This window comes from Dasypus novemcinctus, chromosome 25, assembly GCF_030445035.2.
Source record: "Dasypus novemcinctus isolate mDasNov1 chromosome 25, mDasNov1.1.hap2, whole genome shotgun sequence".
Lineage (NCBI taxonomy): Eukaryota > Metazoa > Chordata > Mammalia > Cingulata > Dasypodidae > Dasypus > Dasypus novemcinctus.
The window spans coordinates 16,871,248-16,890,553 of NC_080697.1; the positions used below are offsets into that span (position 1 = coordinate 16,871,248).

The 19,306-nt window shown below is 41.4% G+C and overlaps 1 protein-coding gene across 4 annotated transcripts in view; it reads left to right on the top strand.

Moving 5' to 3' along the window:
* Positions 1-528: 528 nt before the first annotated feature.
* The window catches only part of SELENOI (selenoprotein I), a 66,598-nt gene continuing 47,820 nt past the window's right edge, over positions 529-19,306 (top strand). For 3 of the 4 annotated variants that reach the window (XM_071211911.1, XM_058287738.2, XM_058287739.2), the window contains exon 1: positions 532-717. In XM_071211911.1, coding sequence (XP_071068012.1) covers positions 661-717 — 57 coding nt within the window. In that variant the 5' untranslated portion in view covers positions 532-660. Of the gene's footprint in view, positions 718-19,306 lie in introns of all 4 variants that reach the window. The other variant, XM_004447544.3, reaches the window with a different exon arrangement.

A 19,306-nucleotide genomic window follows, 5' to 3' on the forward strand; every position in this document is an offset into this window, starting at 1 on the left:
TTCCCGTCTTTCAAGTCCCTTTACTAACTGCACAAAGCCACCCACTCCCGGGGGCGGCAGCTCAGCATCCCCTGCATCACGTCACGTTTACTAAGCTCTCACTGCGGGCAGCCCACCTCCCACTCCGGGAGGCAGAGCTTTTTCGGCTTTTATTTCTCCTAAGTTACGTCACGTGCAGCTAAACGGTTCACACGCAAACACACTAACCCCCAGCACGAACAAGGCACCCCCAAATCGCCACCCCGGGGGCATCCAGCACTTATGCACCCACCAGCGTCTAAGAGGCAAGCAGCAAGGCCCACTGGGAATTGACCTTTCACCTCTCCTCTTACTTTACCTCAGCTCACCAATTTTGACGCTGGCAAATGAAGCGATGAGGAGACGTGGGAGGCGGGGCTTAGAGTTGCCTGATCCACGGAGATTGGACTGCGGCCGTGTATGGGGGCGGGCCGTACAACCCGGCGAGCGACCCGCCCACTGCGGGCGGAGAGAAGCGGGGGCTGCGCATGCGCGCTGGGCGGCGCCGCCGGCGGCTGCGCGTGCGCGGTGGGCGGAGCGCGGCTCCTTCCCAGCCGCGCCGGGCGGGTGCGGTACTCGTGTTTCAGAGCCTCGTCGCGGAGAGTCGCTGCCGAGTGGGCGCTCGGTTCCCGGGTCGTCACGATGGTCGGCTACGAATACGTGAGCCCGGAGCAGCTGGCTGGCTTTGATAAGTACAAGGTAGCGCGGGCCCCGCGGACGCCCCTCTCCCTCCTCGTAGTCGCGGCTTCTCCCGAGCGGCTGAGGGGCCGGCGCGGTCCGTGTCACCTTGTGCCGCGTGGCCTCGGGCGTGCTGGCGGGCGTTTCTCCAGGGGTCCTGCCGAGCCCTGAGGGTCCGGGTGCGGGGGGTGCGGGGAGCACCCTAGGCTCGCCCTGGCTCCGCACCTTCCTCTGAGACCGCCCTACGATATTGGATCGAGAGAATCTCTACATTTCTTTGCCTCTCGCCCCCCCCCCCCTCTTTTTTTTAATCACCCCCGGGTAAGGTAATGCAATCCCTCGCTGTGGCGTCTTCATTGTTTCCGTTTTAATGAAGTTTCTGCTCCCTCCTCTTGCATTTGGGGAGTGACTTACCGAAGCCACGCTGCTGGTGCACCCCACTTCTGCGCTCAGTGAAGAGTAGCTGGGGGCGCTCGGGCGGCCAGAGAGGGACTGTGTGGTGGAAAGAGCCTCTGGCAGAACGTGGAAACCTGATACCAAAATCCATTTTCTTTATTTGGTTTGAGGCAAGTTATTGTAACCCCACTCAGCCCCTCTTTAATCTTTGTAAAGTGGGGATAATCTCTTCTTTGCGAAATGATTCTGAAGGTTTGAGATAATGTATGGAAAGCGCCTAGCACGTAAAGGGTTTCCAGTAAATGCTGGTTGTTAACCTCCGTCTGCATCTGGTTTGCCCTCCCCTGTTCTCTCCATCACTGAATGACTCTACGGTCTATCTACTTGTCCAAGCCCGGAATCTGGGTCTTAACCTTTCACCCTTGTTGATGACCGGGTCACTTTCACTCCTGATTGCTTTGTCCCACCCCTCAGCCAGTGAATTGCCAGGTCTTGTATGTTCTAACATTTTTAGTCTAACATAGAAGGGACATCTCTTTACCACTCCCCACTCCCACTTTTTAAATAACCTTTTTGTTTTAGAAGTGTTAGATTTACAGAAAAATTGGGCTTCCCATGTGCTTCACACCCAGTTTCTCTATTATTAACATTGTTAGTATGGTACATTTGTCACAATTAGTAACCAATATTTATACTTTTTGTTTTCTTTTTCATTATTAACCGAAGTCCTTACGTGATTCAGAATTCTTTAGTCTTTACCTAATGTCCTTTTCCTTTTCCAGGATCCAGAATACCATGTTACATTTAGTTGTCATTTCTCCTTAGGCTCCTCCTGAGTGTGACAGTTTCTCAGACTTGCCTTGTTTTTGCTGGCCTCGACAGTTAAGAGGAATGCTGGGAGGGTATTTTGTAGAATTTCCCTCCATTGGGATTTGCTTGTGCTTTCCTCATGATTAGATAGGGACTGTAGGTTTTTGGGAGGAAGGCCAGAGAGGTGAAGTGCCATTCTTGTTGTATCATATCAAGGGTACCTGCTGTCAACATGACATTTCACTGTTTTGTTTTTTTTTTAGAAGGTACCGGGGATTGAACCTGGGACCTCGTGGGAAGCAGGCACTCAGCCACTGAGCTACACCCACTCCCAGACATTTTGCAGATGACGTTCACCTTGATCACCTGGCTGAGATAGCATTTGTCAGATTCCTCTATTGTAAGGTTATTCTTTTTTCCCTTTCTCCATACTGTGCTCTTTGGAAGGAAATCACTATGCACAGCTCATACTTAGGGAGTGGGGAGTTAGTCTCCATCTCCTTGAGGATGAAGTATCGACATAAATTATTTGGAATTCTTCAGCATCGGAGATGTGTCATTTCTCTCCTGTGAGTTTATTCAATCATTCATTTATAGGGACTCATAAATATTTATTTTATTCTTTGTGTTGTAATTCAGTACTACCTTGTTTTGTTGCTCACCCACATCCACTTCTTTAAAAATTATTTTTTATTAGAGTAATTCTAGGTTTACAGAAAAATCATATGGAAAGTACAGTTTCCATTATTACCCCAGCTATCCCTATTATTAACAGTTTGCATTGGTGTGGTACCTTTGTTAAAACAGATGAAACAATATTATTATAATTACTCTATTAACTTTAGGCCACTGTTTACATTGTTTCACTCTTTGTGTTGTACAGTTCTCTGGGTGCATGTGTTAACTAATACACAGCCTAAAATTTCCTCTTTTATCCCTTTTCAAATATGCAATTCATTGGTGTCAATTGCATTCATGAAATTGTGCCTCCATCACCATGGTCCATGACCAAAACTTTTCCATCCCTACACAGAAACTCTGTACTAATAAAACATTTTTATTTTTTTTATTTTTTATTTCTTTCCCCTTTCCCCCACCCCAGTTGTCTGTTCTCTGTGTCCCTTTGCTGCGTGTTCTTCTTTGTCTGCTTCTGTTGTTTGTTGGTGGCATGGGAATCTGTGTTTCTTTTTGTTGTGTCATCTTGTGTCAGATCTCTGTGTGTGCAGTGTCATTCCAGGGCAGGGTGCACTTTCTTTCACGCTGGGCGGCTCTCCTTACGGGGCGCACTCCTTGCACGTGGGGCTCCCCTATATGGGGGACACCCCTGCGTGGCAGGGCACTCCTTGCGCGCATCAGCACTGTGTGTGGGCCAGCTCCACACGGGTCAAGGAGGCCTGGGGTTTGAACTGCGGACCTCCCGTGTGGTAAGACGGATGCCCTAACCACTGGGCCAAGTCCACTTCCCCTAATTAAACATTAACTACCCATTCCTCTCTCCCAAGTAGCCTCTGGTAACCTGTATTCTAGTTTCTGACTTTATGAATTTGTATATTCTTATTTCATATAAGTAAAATCATACAGTATTTGTCCTTTTAGTCAGTCGTATTTCACTCAACATGATGTCCTCAAGGTTCATCCATATTATAGTAAGGATTAGAACTTAATTTTTACAGCTGAATTCTAGTCCATTGGATGTATATACCACATTTGTTTATCTGTTCATCTGTTGATGGGTACTTGGGTTGCTTCCACCTTTTGGCAATTGTGAATAATGCTTCTTTGAATGTTAGTATGCAAATATCTGTTCAAATCCCTGTTTTCATTTCCTTTACTTATGTACTTAGATGTGAGATTGCCAGGTTATATGGTATTTCTATACCTAACTGAGAAATCACCAAATTGTTTTCCACAGCAGCTGTACCATTTCACATTCCCACCAACAGTGTACCAGGGTTCCTGTTTGTCTACATCCTCCCCAACATTTATTTTCCTTTTTGGAAAAAACCCAACCATTCTAGTGATTATGGATGGTATCGCATTGTAGCTTAGATTTGCATTTCCCTGATGTTTAATGATGTTGAACATCTCATATACTTATTGACTGTTTGTATATCTTCTTTATAGAAATGTCTTCTCAGCTCTTTGGCCCATTTTTAAATTGAGTTTGTCTTTTTGTTGTTGAGTTATAGAAGTTCTTTATATATTCTGGGTATTAAGCTCTTATAAGATATTTGGTTTCCAAATATTTTCTCCCGTTTTGTAGGTTGTCTTTTTACTTTCTCGTTAAAGTCCTTTGAGGCATAAAAGTTTTTAATTTTGATGAGGTCCCATTTATTTCTTTTTTTCTTTTGTTGCTTGTATTTTTGGTGTAAAGTCCAAGAAACTACTGCATAACACAAGGTCCTGAAGATGTTTCCCTGTATTTTTTTCTAGGAGTTTGATAGTTTCAGTTCTTTATAGTTTGTTGTAGTTTCTATATTTAGTTCTTATATTTATATTTAGTCCATTTTGCGTGACTTTTGTATGTGGTGTGAGGTGGCAGTCCACCTTTGTTCTTCTTGCATGTGGTTATCTTGTTCTCCCAACACCAGTTGTTGAAGAGACTAGTCTTTCCCCATAGTCCATAGTGATCTCTTAAAAAATACACAGCTGGTAACATTGTTACTTTGCTAAGACCCTCCACTGCCTTTCTCTTGCTTTTGGATTGAAGTCCCTAAATCTCAAACATGATCTATGGATCTCCATGTTCTGGTCCTTGCCTCGGAAGCCAGCTTCACTTTGTACCACTCACTGTCCACTCCTCCCAGTCTTAGTAGCACCCTCCACACACACACACTTTCCCCCAAGGTCCTAAAGTAATGTCATGTCTGCCAGGATTGTAGCCTTCTTTTCCCATTTTTGTTCATCTTAGCTTAAATAGCACTTCCCCAGAGAAGTCTTCTCTAAGTACCCCCATTTCCCCTCAGGGGTGTTGTCATAGCACCCTTTGCTCCTTCTAACCACTTGGAACTGTAATTAAGTATGGAGTCGTTTCTGTAACGTGCCTCCCCTTTCGGCGGTGGTCTTCACATGGTGAAACCTGTCTTTGTCTTATATACCACCATGACCTGAGCACAGTGCTCTCTGCTCACAGTAGGCACTAAGAAACTTTTGTGGAATGAATGGTTAACTGAACACATCTTAGTGGGTTTTTGTTGAAGAACTGGAATTGGGAAAACTGAAAAGGACCTTAGAAGGTTATAAAGTTCATTCTTCTGTTTTCAAGCCATGCTATGCCATACCATTCTGAACTGAGGTCTTGCCTTGTCTAAAAAACTTCAGTGGAAAGAGGATCCAGCTTCTTCTTGGTAATTCAAGTCAGGGCTTAACAACCTTCATTTTAGAAGGATATTAACCCAGAAACCTCCTGGTTTTTTGTTTTTGGTTTTTTGCCTTAAGCGCTATCCTCTTTTTGTTATCTGTTCTGCACTGTAAATATTGACATGTAAAATGTTTTCTTTTTTACTAAAGTCTGATTTTCTGAATAAGTGTCAGTAGAATAGCTGTTTATTTTTAACAGTGTCTATAGAAGGAAATCTCCTTTCTCTTATAAGCCATCTCCACTACATTTTTCTTTTCAGAAACATAAACTTTAGATTTTTCTTTTCTTTCCCCCCTCTTGTGTTATTTGACGCAGTTCCTGTGTCTGACAGTAGTTTCCTATCGTTCTGGAAAACAAAGGTCAATTTAGAAAGCAACCAGTGTTCACTAAGATACAGTTTATTTTTGTTGACGTTATTTTAGTTGTAATGAGGCTTCCTTAAAACAAAAAAAAGCACAAATTTATAACCTGAACATTCTTCTAGTAGAAGCTTTTTTACTCAGTGCTGCTTTCATATTTAGAAAATATAAATCCAAAGTTATCCAAAGGAAAAAAAAATCTGTGTGGTCAGTTTTGCTGGCATGTGAATTGTACCCAGAGACCTTTTCTTCCAGTTGTGGCATTCCTCTTTTGTAGTCCTCACATAGTAAGTGCTCTATTGACACTTAGAGAGCTTTTTAAAAAAGATCATTCCATAAATGGGTAAGGAATAGAAAAATGCAAAAGGATTATTTTTGTTCCTTGGTGTGACCCTGTGTATTAGAGGTAAAAGATACGGAGAAAAATTGGTCTTATAAAAGCAGCTGGTGGAAATGTTACTTGTTATAATTTGTCTATCTTCCCTAAAGGTACATCTGAGAGTCATACTTGGAAACCCTGTATAGAATAACTGCATAAAGGGATGTGCATGGAGAGTGAAGGTTTCCATAAGAAGGAACCAGAGGACAATTGGTTTTCAGTACAGAAGAAAGCAAGGCATGGACTTTATGTTATGTGCTCTCTTAATATTTATACTTCTCTGTTGTGATGCTTTCCACAGTTCCATCAAACGGTTGAATAATTAGTTGAGAGGCTCCTTCCTCTGTTAGGACAACTGCTCTGGGAGGGCAGGGACTATAGCTTGTTCAAAATGTGCCCAAGGTTTAGCACAGTAGTAGCATGAACAGAGTAGGTGCTCACCAAATATTGGTTGAAGGAACGAGAATGTGAAAGAATATTAACTATTTTGGAGGTATGGTAAAAGGAGTTGTGCAGGATTGGTAGGATATTTTCATATTTTGAATGTGAAAGGTATCGGGTTGTCTTTGTTGCTTATTAAGGTAACTTCAGGCAGTTACGTGGGGAGGGGATTTTCATCCTCCTCCTGAGGCTTGTCATTCCTCCCCTATACCTATCTTTCTTTTGGCTAAGCCTTTATAGTTGAGGAATTTACTCACTTATCTAAGTGTGAAACTTCAATTGTTGTTTATCTAGTTTGACCTAGAGAAGGTGTAGTTTTAATTGATAGTGTAGCAGTTAGTTTCAGATTGTATCATTTTGCTTCAGAGAGGAAGTTCTGTGAAATGCTTTGTTTGGTTTCAAGAATATGATTTCAAGATAATTTTTTTTTTTTTGCTACTATGGTAGTTAATTTAACTTGACTGTTAACCTGAATATAGAGATTGTGATAATTGTGAATTCATCAGTACTTCATTTAAGAGGTAAAGAAGAGAATGCTGTGTCTTTATCATGATGGTTATGCTAAGGAACTGGAATCTGGCCCTCAGCCTTACTGGTTCATACAGTTTTATTTTTTTTATTCATTTATTCAGCAAGCATGAATGGTGTCAGGCATCACACTGGGGCTACAAAGTTAAACTAAGATAAAATTCCTGGCTTCAAGGAAGCCAGTTTGGTGGCATATGGACATGTAAGTAAACATTTATAAATAGTTACCAAGAGCAGTTAGGTAAGTGCTAGGTGCCATGGGAGAGGAAAAGAGGCAGCTGCCAGTGAAGGGGATTAGAGCTGAGGAAGGCTGCAGAGAGTGGATGGACGTAAAGGTCGAGCTCAAACTAGAAAGAAAAGGCTGAGTGGGCACCAGTATTACCAGGCATAAAGGAAAGAAAGGGGGAGGAAGAGATGAGATGTGGAGGCGTTTTCGGGACGTGGAGTTGTCCTGGATAGTGCTTCACGGACAATTACGGGACATTATAGATCCCCCCAGGGCCCACTGGATGGAACGTGAGAGAGTCTGGGCTATGATGTGGACCATTGACTATGGGGTGCAGTGATGCTCAGAGATGAACTTACCAGGTGCAATGGATGTGTCATGATGATGGGAGAGAGTGTTGCTGTGGGGGGAGTGGGGGGCGGGGGCGGTGGGGTTGAATGGGACCTCATATTTTTCATAATGTAATTAAAAAATAAATAAATAAATAAAAGATTAAAAAAAAAAAAAGGAAAGAAAGGGCACTGCAGAACGAGAGAGTGTTTTCTGGGAACTGCAAGAAGTTGGATAAGGTGTTAAGGCACAATGATGTAATGGCAGGAGATGAGACTGTAGAGGGAGGCAAGCCCCTGTCAGAGGGGGTTGATTTGATGTAGAGGACTCCTGCATTTTACCCTGCAGATTAATGTTTCTGTGGTCCAAGGACTATATGTTTTGGAATCACCTGGGGAAAACAAAGAATTCTAAAGAATTATTACCATTTGTGAATGAACTATCTTTCATTAGAGGAATAGTTTTAGATTTCAAGGATTAGAATACTTTTCCCTTGGACTAACAGTAGAAACATGAGAAATTCTTGATCTTTTGATTTTCCTTTATTATGACTAACAAGCAGAATATAGTCTAATGTTAATTAAGGCATTACGTAGATAGGTTACAGTTAAATTGAGCACACCTTATCTTTAGTCGGGCCTTGTTGGTCTCCTGGGTTAGATTTGGGCAACTGTCCACTCCCACATTTAAGTACTTTAATATGGCTCAAAAAGCATTCTAGTGGTCTTGAATACAGCTTTACAAATGTCTCATAAAAAGAGTTATTTCTGCAGTTGGCAGAGGCAGAGGAGACTGTCTGAAATTGAAAAAAGAAGGGTGGGTGGGTGATTTTTCTGTAAAGTGAGGGGGAGGGAGATTCCATGGTAGGGAGGAGGTTATCATACTTTCAGATGCTGTTTGGGCATAACATCTTTTTTTTTTTTTAATGTAAAAACAACAAGTTTTATTTATGATTGCACAGGCGCTAGTACATCCTGTTGGATTAGGGATGGGGTGGGGGTTTGGGGTCATCTGTTATATGTTATTGGGGCAGAGGAGACTTAAAATTCTCAACTTTTTTGATATGGTTGAGTGGAGAGGGAGAGCAGGAAGGCATTGTGGGATTCAGTTATTGTTCCTTTTTCGATGCCGAGATATGGCGGCTTCTGGCTTCATGGCTGGCACTGTATTTTTGCAGCAGGAGGAGATCAAGTACATGATCATGGGTGGCATCTTGGACAACTGTCTGGATAAACTGAACTATTGCATGGAAGATGTGTGGACCAGCCGAGATTCGATGCCCGGTATTGGGTGGGTGTTTGGCTGTGGCAGAGGGGAGAGTCCTCACTAGTCAGTCCCAACATGACCCCAGTCCCGGGCTTTCGGCACCAAATGTTGGAGAAAATACGGCGCTTACTGGGACACGGAGACCAAAATGACTATAGACAAAGATTTATTGGGAAGCTCTCCCAACGGAGGGGGCCTGAAGAACAGACTTCAGCCCCCCCACCAGCAAGGTGGGGTCTGAAGAAAGACTTCAGCCCATGGACATAACATCTTGAATTGGTTCTTTTACTCCATTCTGAAGTGTCAGTTCACTGATTATGGCTTATTTCTTTAACTGCTCTAATACTTAAATGTTAAGAACTTCCCTGCTGAATAAGAGTTTGTCTGGTGCTTGAAGGAGAGTCGAGGAGATGTTCCAGTGAGAGAGACAAATGGGAACCAAGGACCAAAAGCTTGTGGTAAATGTGTGAGGGACCAGGTGGAGCTTTGAGCTCAGGGAAGGAAAGTTGCAATGCAAGAGCAATGTCATCGTAAATACTGAGTAATAACATATATATTTTTAATGTAATATTATTACAAAGTCAATAAAAAAAAAATACTGAGTAATAGTAATAGGAAGCATTAATAGGGTGTTTACTGTGTGCCAGGCATTGCCCTAAATGCTTTACATATATTATCTCATTTGATATCACAACTGCTTTGTGAAACAGAGGCACTATTTTTCACACATGCAAAGATACTGAGACCCAGGATGTTTAAGTAATGTGTTCAAGCTTCCACTGCTGGTAAGTGGTGGAGCTGAGATTTGAACCCAGGCACTCTGGGTCCAGAGTCAATGTTCTTCATGTTATGTTGCTTCTCAAAACTAAGAGTGAAGTATAAATTCCGTGTTTTAGTTACTGGGCATTTTTATACAAGATACAGAGACATCAGAATAAAGACCTTCAGTGACATGCTTAATTGAGTATGTGTCCCTTCCTCACAGATGGGGATAAAATACAGTGAAGAACTGGTTTTATTTGCTGTTTTAGTGCCCCAGTTTATAAATTATTAGTAGGGGCAAGTGGGCTTGTACTTACTAATCTTGCATTTAGTTTCGTATTAAGAACATTTCATTTATTCTTAGCTCTAATAGAGATAAAACACTTTTAGTTAAACAAATTAGGTTAAAAATAGTTGACTTACTAACTGTGATCTTGAGCAGGTTAGTCTATAACTAGGGTTTCTCATCCGTAAAGTGGGATAGTGCCTGCTTTATATGGTCATTACCAGGTTGAATGAATTAATAAATTCATAAAGTGCTTAGAATGATGCCTGGCACATAGTGCTCTTTTAATGTTAAATAAATAAAACATAAAACTTTACATATGTGCTTCCCTGCTTGTGAATATTAGTGTGTAACATATACACATGTCCATACCTCAGGAAGTGAAACCAAGAGAAAGTATATTTTGGGAATGGCAGTTAAGGGTGACTGAGAATTTAGTGGACAGAGTAACTGAGAGATCCAGCAGATAATAATTGACCTCAGGTTTCTCCTTCTTTTAATCATATATGAGTAATAGTACAACATGCAGAATAAATAATTATTCTCATATACCACTTTCCTACTTCTTATCTACAATGGCTCCCAAGTATTTATCATGTACTTGAGATAGAGATTTCTCGGCAAGGATTTCACGGTCCTTAACTAAATGACTCTTCCTTTTATCTACTCATCTCTTGTTAGAGCTTATTATAGATTGTTTAAGTCTAGTAAGCAAACCTGTTTGTCATCTTTGTCATCATGATTTGCTTATTCCTGTCTCCTTTCCCTCCCTCTCTCTCATCTCTAATCTCCCCAGCCCTCTTTGTGCTGACATGTTAGTAGATAGAAATGACACTGTTCAGTGAAAGGCTTCAGTGATCACTGAGTCATGTTCTTTGTGGGTGTAGTTCTTAAAGGCTCATACTGATACAAAGGACTGCAAAAAACTCCTTTGGTCCTGGCACTAATATAACCCATTTTTCTGTATTTAAGTTCATGTTTGGCAGACATTCACATTTAATGAGCTCCGACTGTGTGCCAGAAGCAAAAAGGAAGGATGAGTTTGAGATCCTCCTGCACTTGCAACCCTTCCTTTGTATCCCACTTCTCAGAGAGTCCCACATTTATATGTTGAAAGCTCCTCTTTTGAACTTCCTTGATATTTGTTGGAATGGCTAGCATGTTTTAAGACTTGGAATCATTATTTGTGGTTTGTGCTTCAAAGGTTTAAGTGAGGAAAGGGAAGAACTGACTGGTCCATTTCCTGAGGATTGGAAGGCAGTTGCTGAAGAATGTTGTCCCTGAGGTGGCAGAGCAGATGGTGGCCACAGTGGAATAACGTACACTTGAATATGATTGAGTCATGAGCCCTGTCAGCAAGGGAATGGCCTCCCTCTTGTACCAGGCTGAGTTTTATTGTGCAGGGAGAGAAAAAGACAGTTGACATTTCTTTTTTCTCTCCTGTGTTCATTAGAGGCTTAAGGAGGTTGATGCTGTATATCTTCTTCATTTCGAGAGATGTCTAAAAGTTGATCTGAGCAATAAATACCATAATTTCATACAGTGAACCCAGTTTTGGACTAAAATGGTTTCTTTATGGCTTTCTCGTTTTTTACTACTATAAAAAGGTAGCAGCCTTGGATGGTTTTTTAAAAATATATTTTTTATTGAAGTATATCATTCATACATGAACACGCATAAACAATAAGTGTGTGGTAAAGATTGTGAACTTATAAAATGAACATACATAACATTACATGGGTCTCATACATCATCCCTCCACCAACACTGCATTGTTGTGAAACATTTGTTACAAACTATGCAAGAGCATTGTCAAAATATTACTACCAACTATAGTCCTTATCTTACATTTGGTGTATTTTTCCCCCAACCCACGCTATTTTTTAAAAAAATATATTTTTGTTACAGATGTTTTGCAACATACACATCTGTATTTTGCAAAACAATCATACAGATGTGTAGGTTTCCTATACACCACCACACCATGTGGAACATTTGTTATAGATTATGAGATAGTATAATCATACTGTTACCACCAATCATGGTCCATAGCATACATTTGGCACACTTTTTCCATAAGCCTCCATAATCAACACAGTACAGCTTTGGCATTGGTGTAAGAATATTATAGTATTGCTGTTACCCACAGTCTATAGGTTACACCAGTTGCAGTTGTAGTTTTCCTATGCTTCTCCATATTCCCATCACCCTGCAATAGTGATGTACACCTGCTTTAGCTCACAGAAGGACTCTCTTGCATTTGTACCCTCAACCCCTATCCTCATCTACCTCTGGGTTCACTGTGTTATTCAGTCCCTAGGTTATTCTTTAACTTTCTTTCTGTTGTCATTTACTTCCCCAGACTACCTTTTTCAGCCACAATCCCATTTATAAACCAGTTGCTATTCACTGTAATATGTTACCTAGGTTATTCTTTAGCTTTCTTTCTATTGTCATTTACTTCCCCAGACTACCTTTTTCAGCCACAATCCCATTTATAAACCAGTTGCTATTCACTGTAATATGTTACCATCAACTCTATCCATTTCCACACTTACACAGTCAAGTTAATTAAAACTTCTACATACATTAAGCATCAGTAGTTCTTCTCATCCCTCCTCTTATCTCCTAATAACCTATACTCTAGGTTTAAATTCCATGTGTTTATTATTTGTATTTGGTTCATATTAATGAGACCATGCAGAATTTGTCCTTTGTGTCTTATTTCGCTTAGTATGATGTCTTCAAGATTTATCCATGTTACCACATGTGTCCCAATTTCATTTCTTCTTACTGTAGTATAGTATTCCATCGTATGTATATGCCACATTTTGTTTATCCATTCATTGGTGGATGGACACTTGGGTTGTTCCATCTTTTGACAATTGTGAATAATGCCACCATGAACATTGGTATGCAGATATCTGTTCATGTCATAGTTTTTAATTCTTCTGGATATATTCCTAATACAGGAATTGCTGGATCATATGGCAGTTCTATATTTAGCTTCCTGAGGAACCAACAAACTGTCTTCCATAGAAACTACACCATTTTACACTTCCACCAACAGTGAGGGAGTGTTCCTATTTCTCCATATCCCCTCCAGCACTTATTCTTGTCTGTTTTTTTTTTTAATAATGACCATTCTGTGTAGTGTTAGGTGATATCTCATTGTTTTAATTTGCATTTCCCTAATAGCTAGTGATATGGAATATTTTTTATGTGCTTTTTGGCCATTTGTATTTCCTCTTTGCAGAAATGTCTGTTTAAATCTTTTGCCCATTTTTTTTTTATAGGATTGCTTGCTCTTTTATTGTTGAGTTGTATGATCTCTTTATATAGAATGGAAATCAAACCCTTATTGGATAAGTGGTTTCTGACTGGGCTGCTTTTTCACCTTCTTGATGAAGTCCTTTGAATCACAGATATGTTAAAGTTTGAGGAGGTCCCATTTATCCATTTTTTTTTTTTTGCTGCTCGTGCTTTTGGTGTAAGGCTTAAAAATCCACCACCTACCCAACCAGGTCTTTTTTTTTTTAAGATTTATTTATTTTTATTTATTTCTCTCGTCCCCTGCCCCGGTTTTCTGTTCTCTGTGTCTATTTGCTGCATCTTCTTCTTTGTCTGCTTCCCTGAACAGTTTTATTCAACAAATGGTGTTGGGAGAACTGGATATCCATTGCCAAAAGAAAGAAAGAAGACCTAAATATAAAAGGAAGTACAATAAAGCTCGTAGAAGAAAATGTAGGGAAACATCTTCAAGACTTGGTGGGTTGGGAAGTGGACTTGGCCCAGTGGTTAGGACATCCATCTACCACATGGGAGGTCTGCAGTTCAAACCCCGGGCCTCCTTCACCGGTGTGGCAGGGCACTCCTTGCAAGCATCAGCACTGCGTGTGGGCCAGCTCCACACGGGTCAAGGAGGCCCGGCGTTTGAACTGCGGACCTTCCATGTGGTAGGCGGATGCCCTATCCATTGGGCCAAGTCTGCTTCACTGCTTTCAGTCTTTCACCATTGAGTACAATGTTAGCTGTGGGTTTTTCATATATGGCCTTTATCAAGTTATGAAAGTTTCCTTCATTTCCTCTTTTTGTAGTATTTTTATCAAGAAAGGATGTTGTATTTTATCAAATGCCTTTTCTGCATCAGTTGATAAGATCATATAATTTTTTTTCTTTGATTTATTAATGTGGTGTATTATGCTGATTGCTGTTCTTGTGTTGAACCAGCCTTGCATGCCTGGTGTAAAACCCACTTGATCATGATGGATAATTCTTTTAATGTGTTGTTGGATTCGATTAGCAATTATTTTATTGAGGATTTTTGCATTTGTATTCATTAGAGAAATGCATCTGTAATTTTCTTTTTTTGTAATATCTTTATCTGGCTTTGGTATTAGGGTGATATTGGCTTCATAGAATGAGTTTGGTAATGTTCCTTGTTCAGTTTTTTGGAAGAGCTTGAGTAAGATTGGTATTAAATCTTTGAATGCTGTGAAACTGTCTGGTCCTGGACTTTTCATTTTGGGGAGCTGTTTGATGACTGTTTCAATCTCTTGTGATTGGTTTGTTGAGGTCTTCTATTTCTTCTAGGGTCAGTGTAGGTTGTTTGTACATTCCTAGGAATTTTTCCATTTCATCTACATTGTCTAGTTTTTTAGCATAAAGTTGTTCATAGTATCCTCTTATGATCGCTCTTATATCTGTGGGGTCAGTAGTAATGTTCCCTTTTCATTTTTTTGTATCTTTCTCTTTTTCTTAGTCAGTATAGCTAAGGGTTTCTTGATTCTGTTAATCTTCTTGAAGAACCAACTTTTTGTTTTGTTAATTCTATTTTTATTTTGTTCTCAGTTTCATTTATTTCTGCTCTGATCTTTTTTTTTTTATGATTTATTTATTTATTTCTCTCCCCTTCCCCCCTCCATCCTGGTTGTCTCTGTGTCTATTTGCTGCGTCTTCTTTGTCTGCTTCTGTTGTTGTCAGTGGCACGGGAATCTGTGTTTCTTTTTGTTGCGTCATCTTGTGTCAGCTCTCCGTGTGTGCAGCACCATTCCTGGGCAGGCTGCACTTTCGCGCTGGGCGGCTCTCCTTACGGGGCGCACCCCTTGCGCGTGGGGCTCCCCTACACCAAGGACACCGCTGCGTGGCAGGGCACTCCTTGCGCGCATCCGCACTGTGCACGGGCCAGCTCCACACGGGTCAAGGAGGCCTGGGGTTTGAACTGTGGACCTCCCATGTGGTAGACGGACGCCCTAACCACTGGGCCAAGTCTGCTGCCTGATCTTTGTTATTTCATTCCTTCTACTTGCTTTGGGATTAGTTTGCCGTTCTTTTTCTAGTCCCTCCAGCTGTGTAGTTAGGTCATTGATTTTAACTCTTCTTTCTTCTTTTTTTAAAGATTTATTTTATTTATTTCTCTTCCCTTCCCCCTCCCCCCCCAGTTGTCTGCTCTCTGTGTCCATTTGCTGTGTGCTCTTCTGTGACTGCTTCTATCCTTATCAGCGGCACTGGGAATCTGTGTTTCTTTTTGTTGCGTCATCTTGTTGTGTCAGCTCTCCGTGTGTGCGGTGCCATTCTTGGGCAGGCTGCACTTTCTTTCACGCTGGGCGGCTCTCCTTAAGGGGTGCACTCCTTGCGCGCATCAGCACTGCACATGGGCCAGCTCCACATGGGTCAAGGAGGCCCGGGGTTTGAACTGTGGACCTCCCATGTGTTAGACAGATGCCCTGTCCATTGGGCCAAGTCCGCTCCCCCCCCAATGTCTTCTTAATATCCTTAATTTCTTCAGCCATCTCATTGAATTTATTGAGATTTGTTTGAACATCTAAGATTAGATGTCTCAACTCCTTTGTGTCATCTGTAGGCTTATCTTGTTCCTTTAACTGGTCTGTATCTTCCTGTTTCTTGGAATGGATTGTAATTTTTTGTTGGTGTTTCTGCATCCAGCCTCCTTCTCTCCTGTTGGGGGGTGAGGGTAGGTCCGCAATTACCCACCTCTCCAGGCTGTGTGGGCCAGAAACACCTGCAGTTACCCAGAAAGGCTAGGCAAACACATTCTGTCTCTTGTCCTGTTGGGGATGTGGGTGGAGCCACAGGTGCTCAACGATCAGGCTTGAGCAGGCCAAAACTGCCTGAAGTTGCCCTGAGAGGTTGAGGGAACACCAGCCCCCTTCTATCCTGTGGGGGGACGGAGGTGGAGATGGGCTCAAAGGCACTCAACAAACCTGTTTGTGTGGGCTGGAAGCTCCTGCCATTGCCCGTGGAGGCCAAGGATACCCAGCTCCTCTCCTGTTCTCTTGGGGTGTGGGGATACAGCCCCAGGGTCTGACTATTCAGCCTGTGCCAGTGGAGAGCACTTGCAGTGCCTAGAGAGCCTGGTGCAGGTCCTGCCAGCTCCCTCTCTGCTGGAGGTGGGGCTGCAGCCTAAGCTAGGGCTGCAGTCAGATCTTGGTGACAAGAAGCCAGTCCCTAACCTCACTGGATTTCAGTCAGCCAGGCCTCCCCTCGTGCCGGGGGGCAGAATCAAAACAGCAGCTACCGGACTCTTTCTCACTTGGACAGGCTCAGACCCTAGCTTGTCTCTAGGAGTATACTGTAGCCAGAGGAGTCCACTAATCAGTAGCTGAGGTCAGTGGACAACAATTCAGTGTTTTTTAGTATGTTCGCAAGGTTGTGTAACATAATCACCACTAAGTAATGTCAGAACATTTTCTTTTAGACTTCTTTTTGCCATAATTTATATGCCTACTTTTAAACTTAATATGTATTGAATCTGCATCGTGTTTTCTTTAGAGTTTGGCTTCTTCCCCTCACTAATAGGTCTGATACTTCTTTATATGACTGTCTTCTTATCTTTTACGGCTCAGCTTAAATATCTCCTCCTTAGAGAAGCTTTCTCTGACCACTCTGTGTAGCTGGGCATACTACCTGTGGGAGTTTACCTCTTACACAACAGCCTGCCTTTTTTCTTCAGAGTATTTCTCACAGCTTGGGATTATTTATTGGTTTTCTTGCTTACCAACTGTGTTACACTAGACTGTAGACTTGGTGAACACGGGAAACGTTTTGCTCTTGTTTGCTATTCTTTTCCCAGTGGCCTAGTGCAGTGCTGGGCAAAATCATAGGCATTCATTTATAAATATTTGTTGACTGAATGAATGAATGAATGAAGAATGAACTCTGGTTTATTTTCTGACTTGGACTGAAGTAAAAAAAGTTTTGAAAATTTCTAGTACTTGGAAAAATCTTGAGGTAATTTTGAATTTTATGAAGGCTATCAAAATATGTATCTTTTATTATTCTTGTAGGCAAGATAGAAATATTTGCTGCAGTAGATGGCAGTACAGAATTTTATATACAAATAAAAATTATTAAATGAGTAATAGCAACCTCAAGGGAAGCGCTTCGAAGCTCTGCCTATGAGTACCTTTATAGAGATGCAGGTGAAGGTATTTATTAGTATGACCAGATTAATATGTTGAGATTTTTGGGAGGGATAGCTCTTACCTTGGATCATTTAGTCAGGATCTGAGAAGATCTGGAGAGGTAGAAAGATGTGGGCTGGCTACGGTGGTAAATTTAGAGTTTTATAGTTAGGTTCAAACACGATAGGGAGAGGTGGCTTAGCAGTCCATGTAAGAAAGGCCCTTGAGGGTTTTAGATGACTGTAAAGTTGCAATTCTGCATTATGACTTCATTGTCACAAGAAATCAATAATATGTTACACATCAGATAGAGAAATAAAGATGCTGGTAGTGGGGCTTTTAGTCATGTTCTCTCTGTTCATCCACCACTTGACATGTTCCTTTTGCCCTAGATCACTGCTTTGTATCGGTATGGTTATGAAGTGACTTGTCTAGAGCAGGAGTTGGCAAACTACAGCCCTCAGGTCACCTGTTTTTGTAAATAAAGTTTTATTTACCTATTCCTATGGCTGCTTTCATGCTACAATGGCAGTGTTTCAATCGTCATTATAGAGACCTTATGGCCCACAAAGCTTCAAAGATTTACTCTTTGGTCCTTTGTGGAAAAACCTTGCCAACTCGTGGTTTAGAGAATTAACCCTTGATGCTGAAGGAACTTGACACCATGTTGGAAGGGGAGCCCCAAAAGAAACACAGGATGTTTAGGTGAAGAGAAGACAGGTATGATGGGAAGAACTGTTTTCAGATATTTGAAGGACAACTGTGTGGAAGAAAAGTTAGACCCTTTTCTGCTTAATTTTGTAAAGCAAAATGGAAAAACAAAGGGTGGAAATCTAGGGGTGGGGAGAAGATTTTCTTAAGGTATAGAGAAGTTATTTTAACATTGGATTGGGTTGCTTCTGGAGGCAAGGAGTTCTTTGTAACCAGAGGCATTTAAAAGAGGCTGGATGACTTCTTATCTATTCTTCTAAATGAGGGTTAGGCTTGCAGTGGAGGTGTGGGTTGGACATACTCCGAGCTCTCCTTTGGTCCTGAGGTTTCTGTCTTGGACTGATTCTCTCATATGCAGACGGTGGCCCTCAAGCATTTCTCCAGGCCATCACCAGCTTATTTTGGCCTTGCAGGCTGTGGAGCCAGGCACTTCCCCATAGGCCTAAACAGTGATTATCCACCTGGTTCAGGTTTTCTGGTGTATACCAAAGCATCATTCCAATGGAGAATAAAAATAAATTAAAAAGAATTAATAGTTTAAATCTAGTCTAATACCTTTAAAAATTTATAATTTACTTATTTGTTTCATTCATGTAAGAGATTTGAAATACTCTTCCTTCCTCCTTCTGATTCAAAAGACAACTTAGTTTCTTTGTTTGTAACAAGTGATATGTGACCTTGAAAATTACTTAAGTGTGTAGGACTAGAGCACAGAGTGTTCTTTAAGTTTATTGTTTGCAACCTTTTGTAATCTCATATTAATCTTTCTTCCTATACTTGAGCTCATTAGCTATTATTAAATGTTAAATAACTGAAGTCCAACTAGTTAAACTGGGCTTTTAATACTTTATTCTTTTCATACTTCTTTTGACCTCCTAAAGTAGAGATTAGGAGTAAAGCTTTAGAATTTAAAAAGAGGAGCTTTTCAAATAAAAAATACCATGAGTTAAGGACCCTATTTTATTTTATTTAAAAAAATTTTTTTAAAGATTTATTTTTTATTTATTTCTCTCCCCTTTCCCTTCCCCTCCCCCTCAGTTGTCTGTTCTCTCTGTCCATTTGCTGTGTGTTCTTCTGTGACCGCTTCTATCCTTATCAGCGGCACTGGGAATCTGTGTTTCTTTTTGTTGCATCATCTTGTATCAGCTCTCTGTGTGTGTGACACCACTCTTGGGCAGGCTGCACTTTCTTTCGCGCTGGGCGGCTCTCCTTATAGGGCGCACTCCTTGTGCATGGGGCTCCCCTACGTGGGGGACACCCCTGCATGGCAGGGCACTCCTTGCGTGCATCAGCACTGCGCATGGGCCAGCTCCACACGGGTCAAGGAGGCC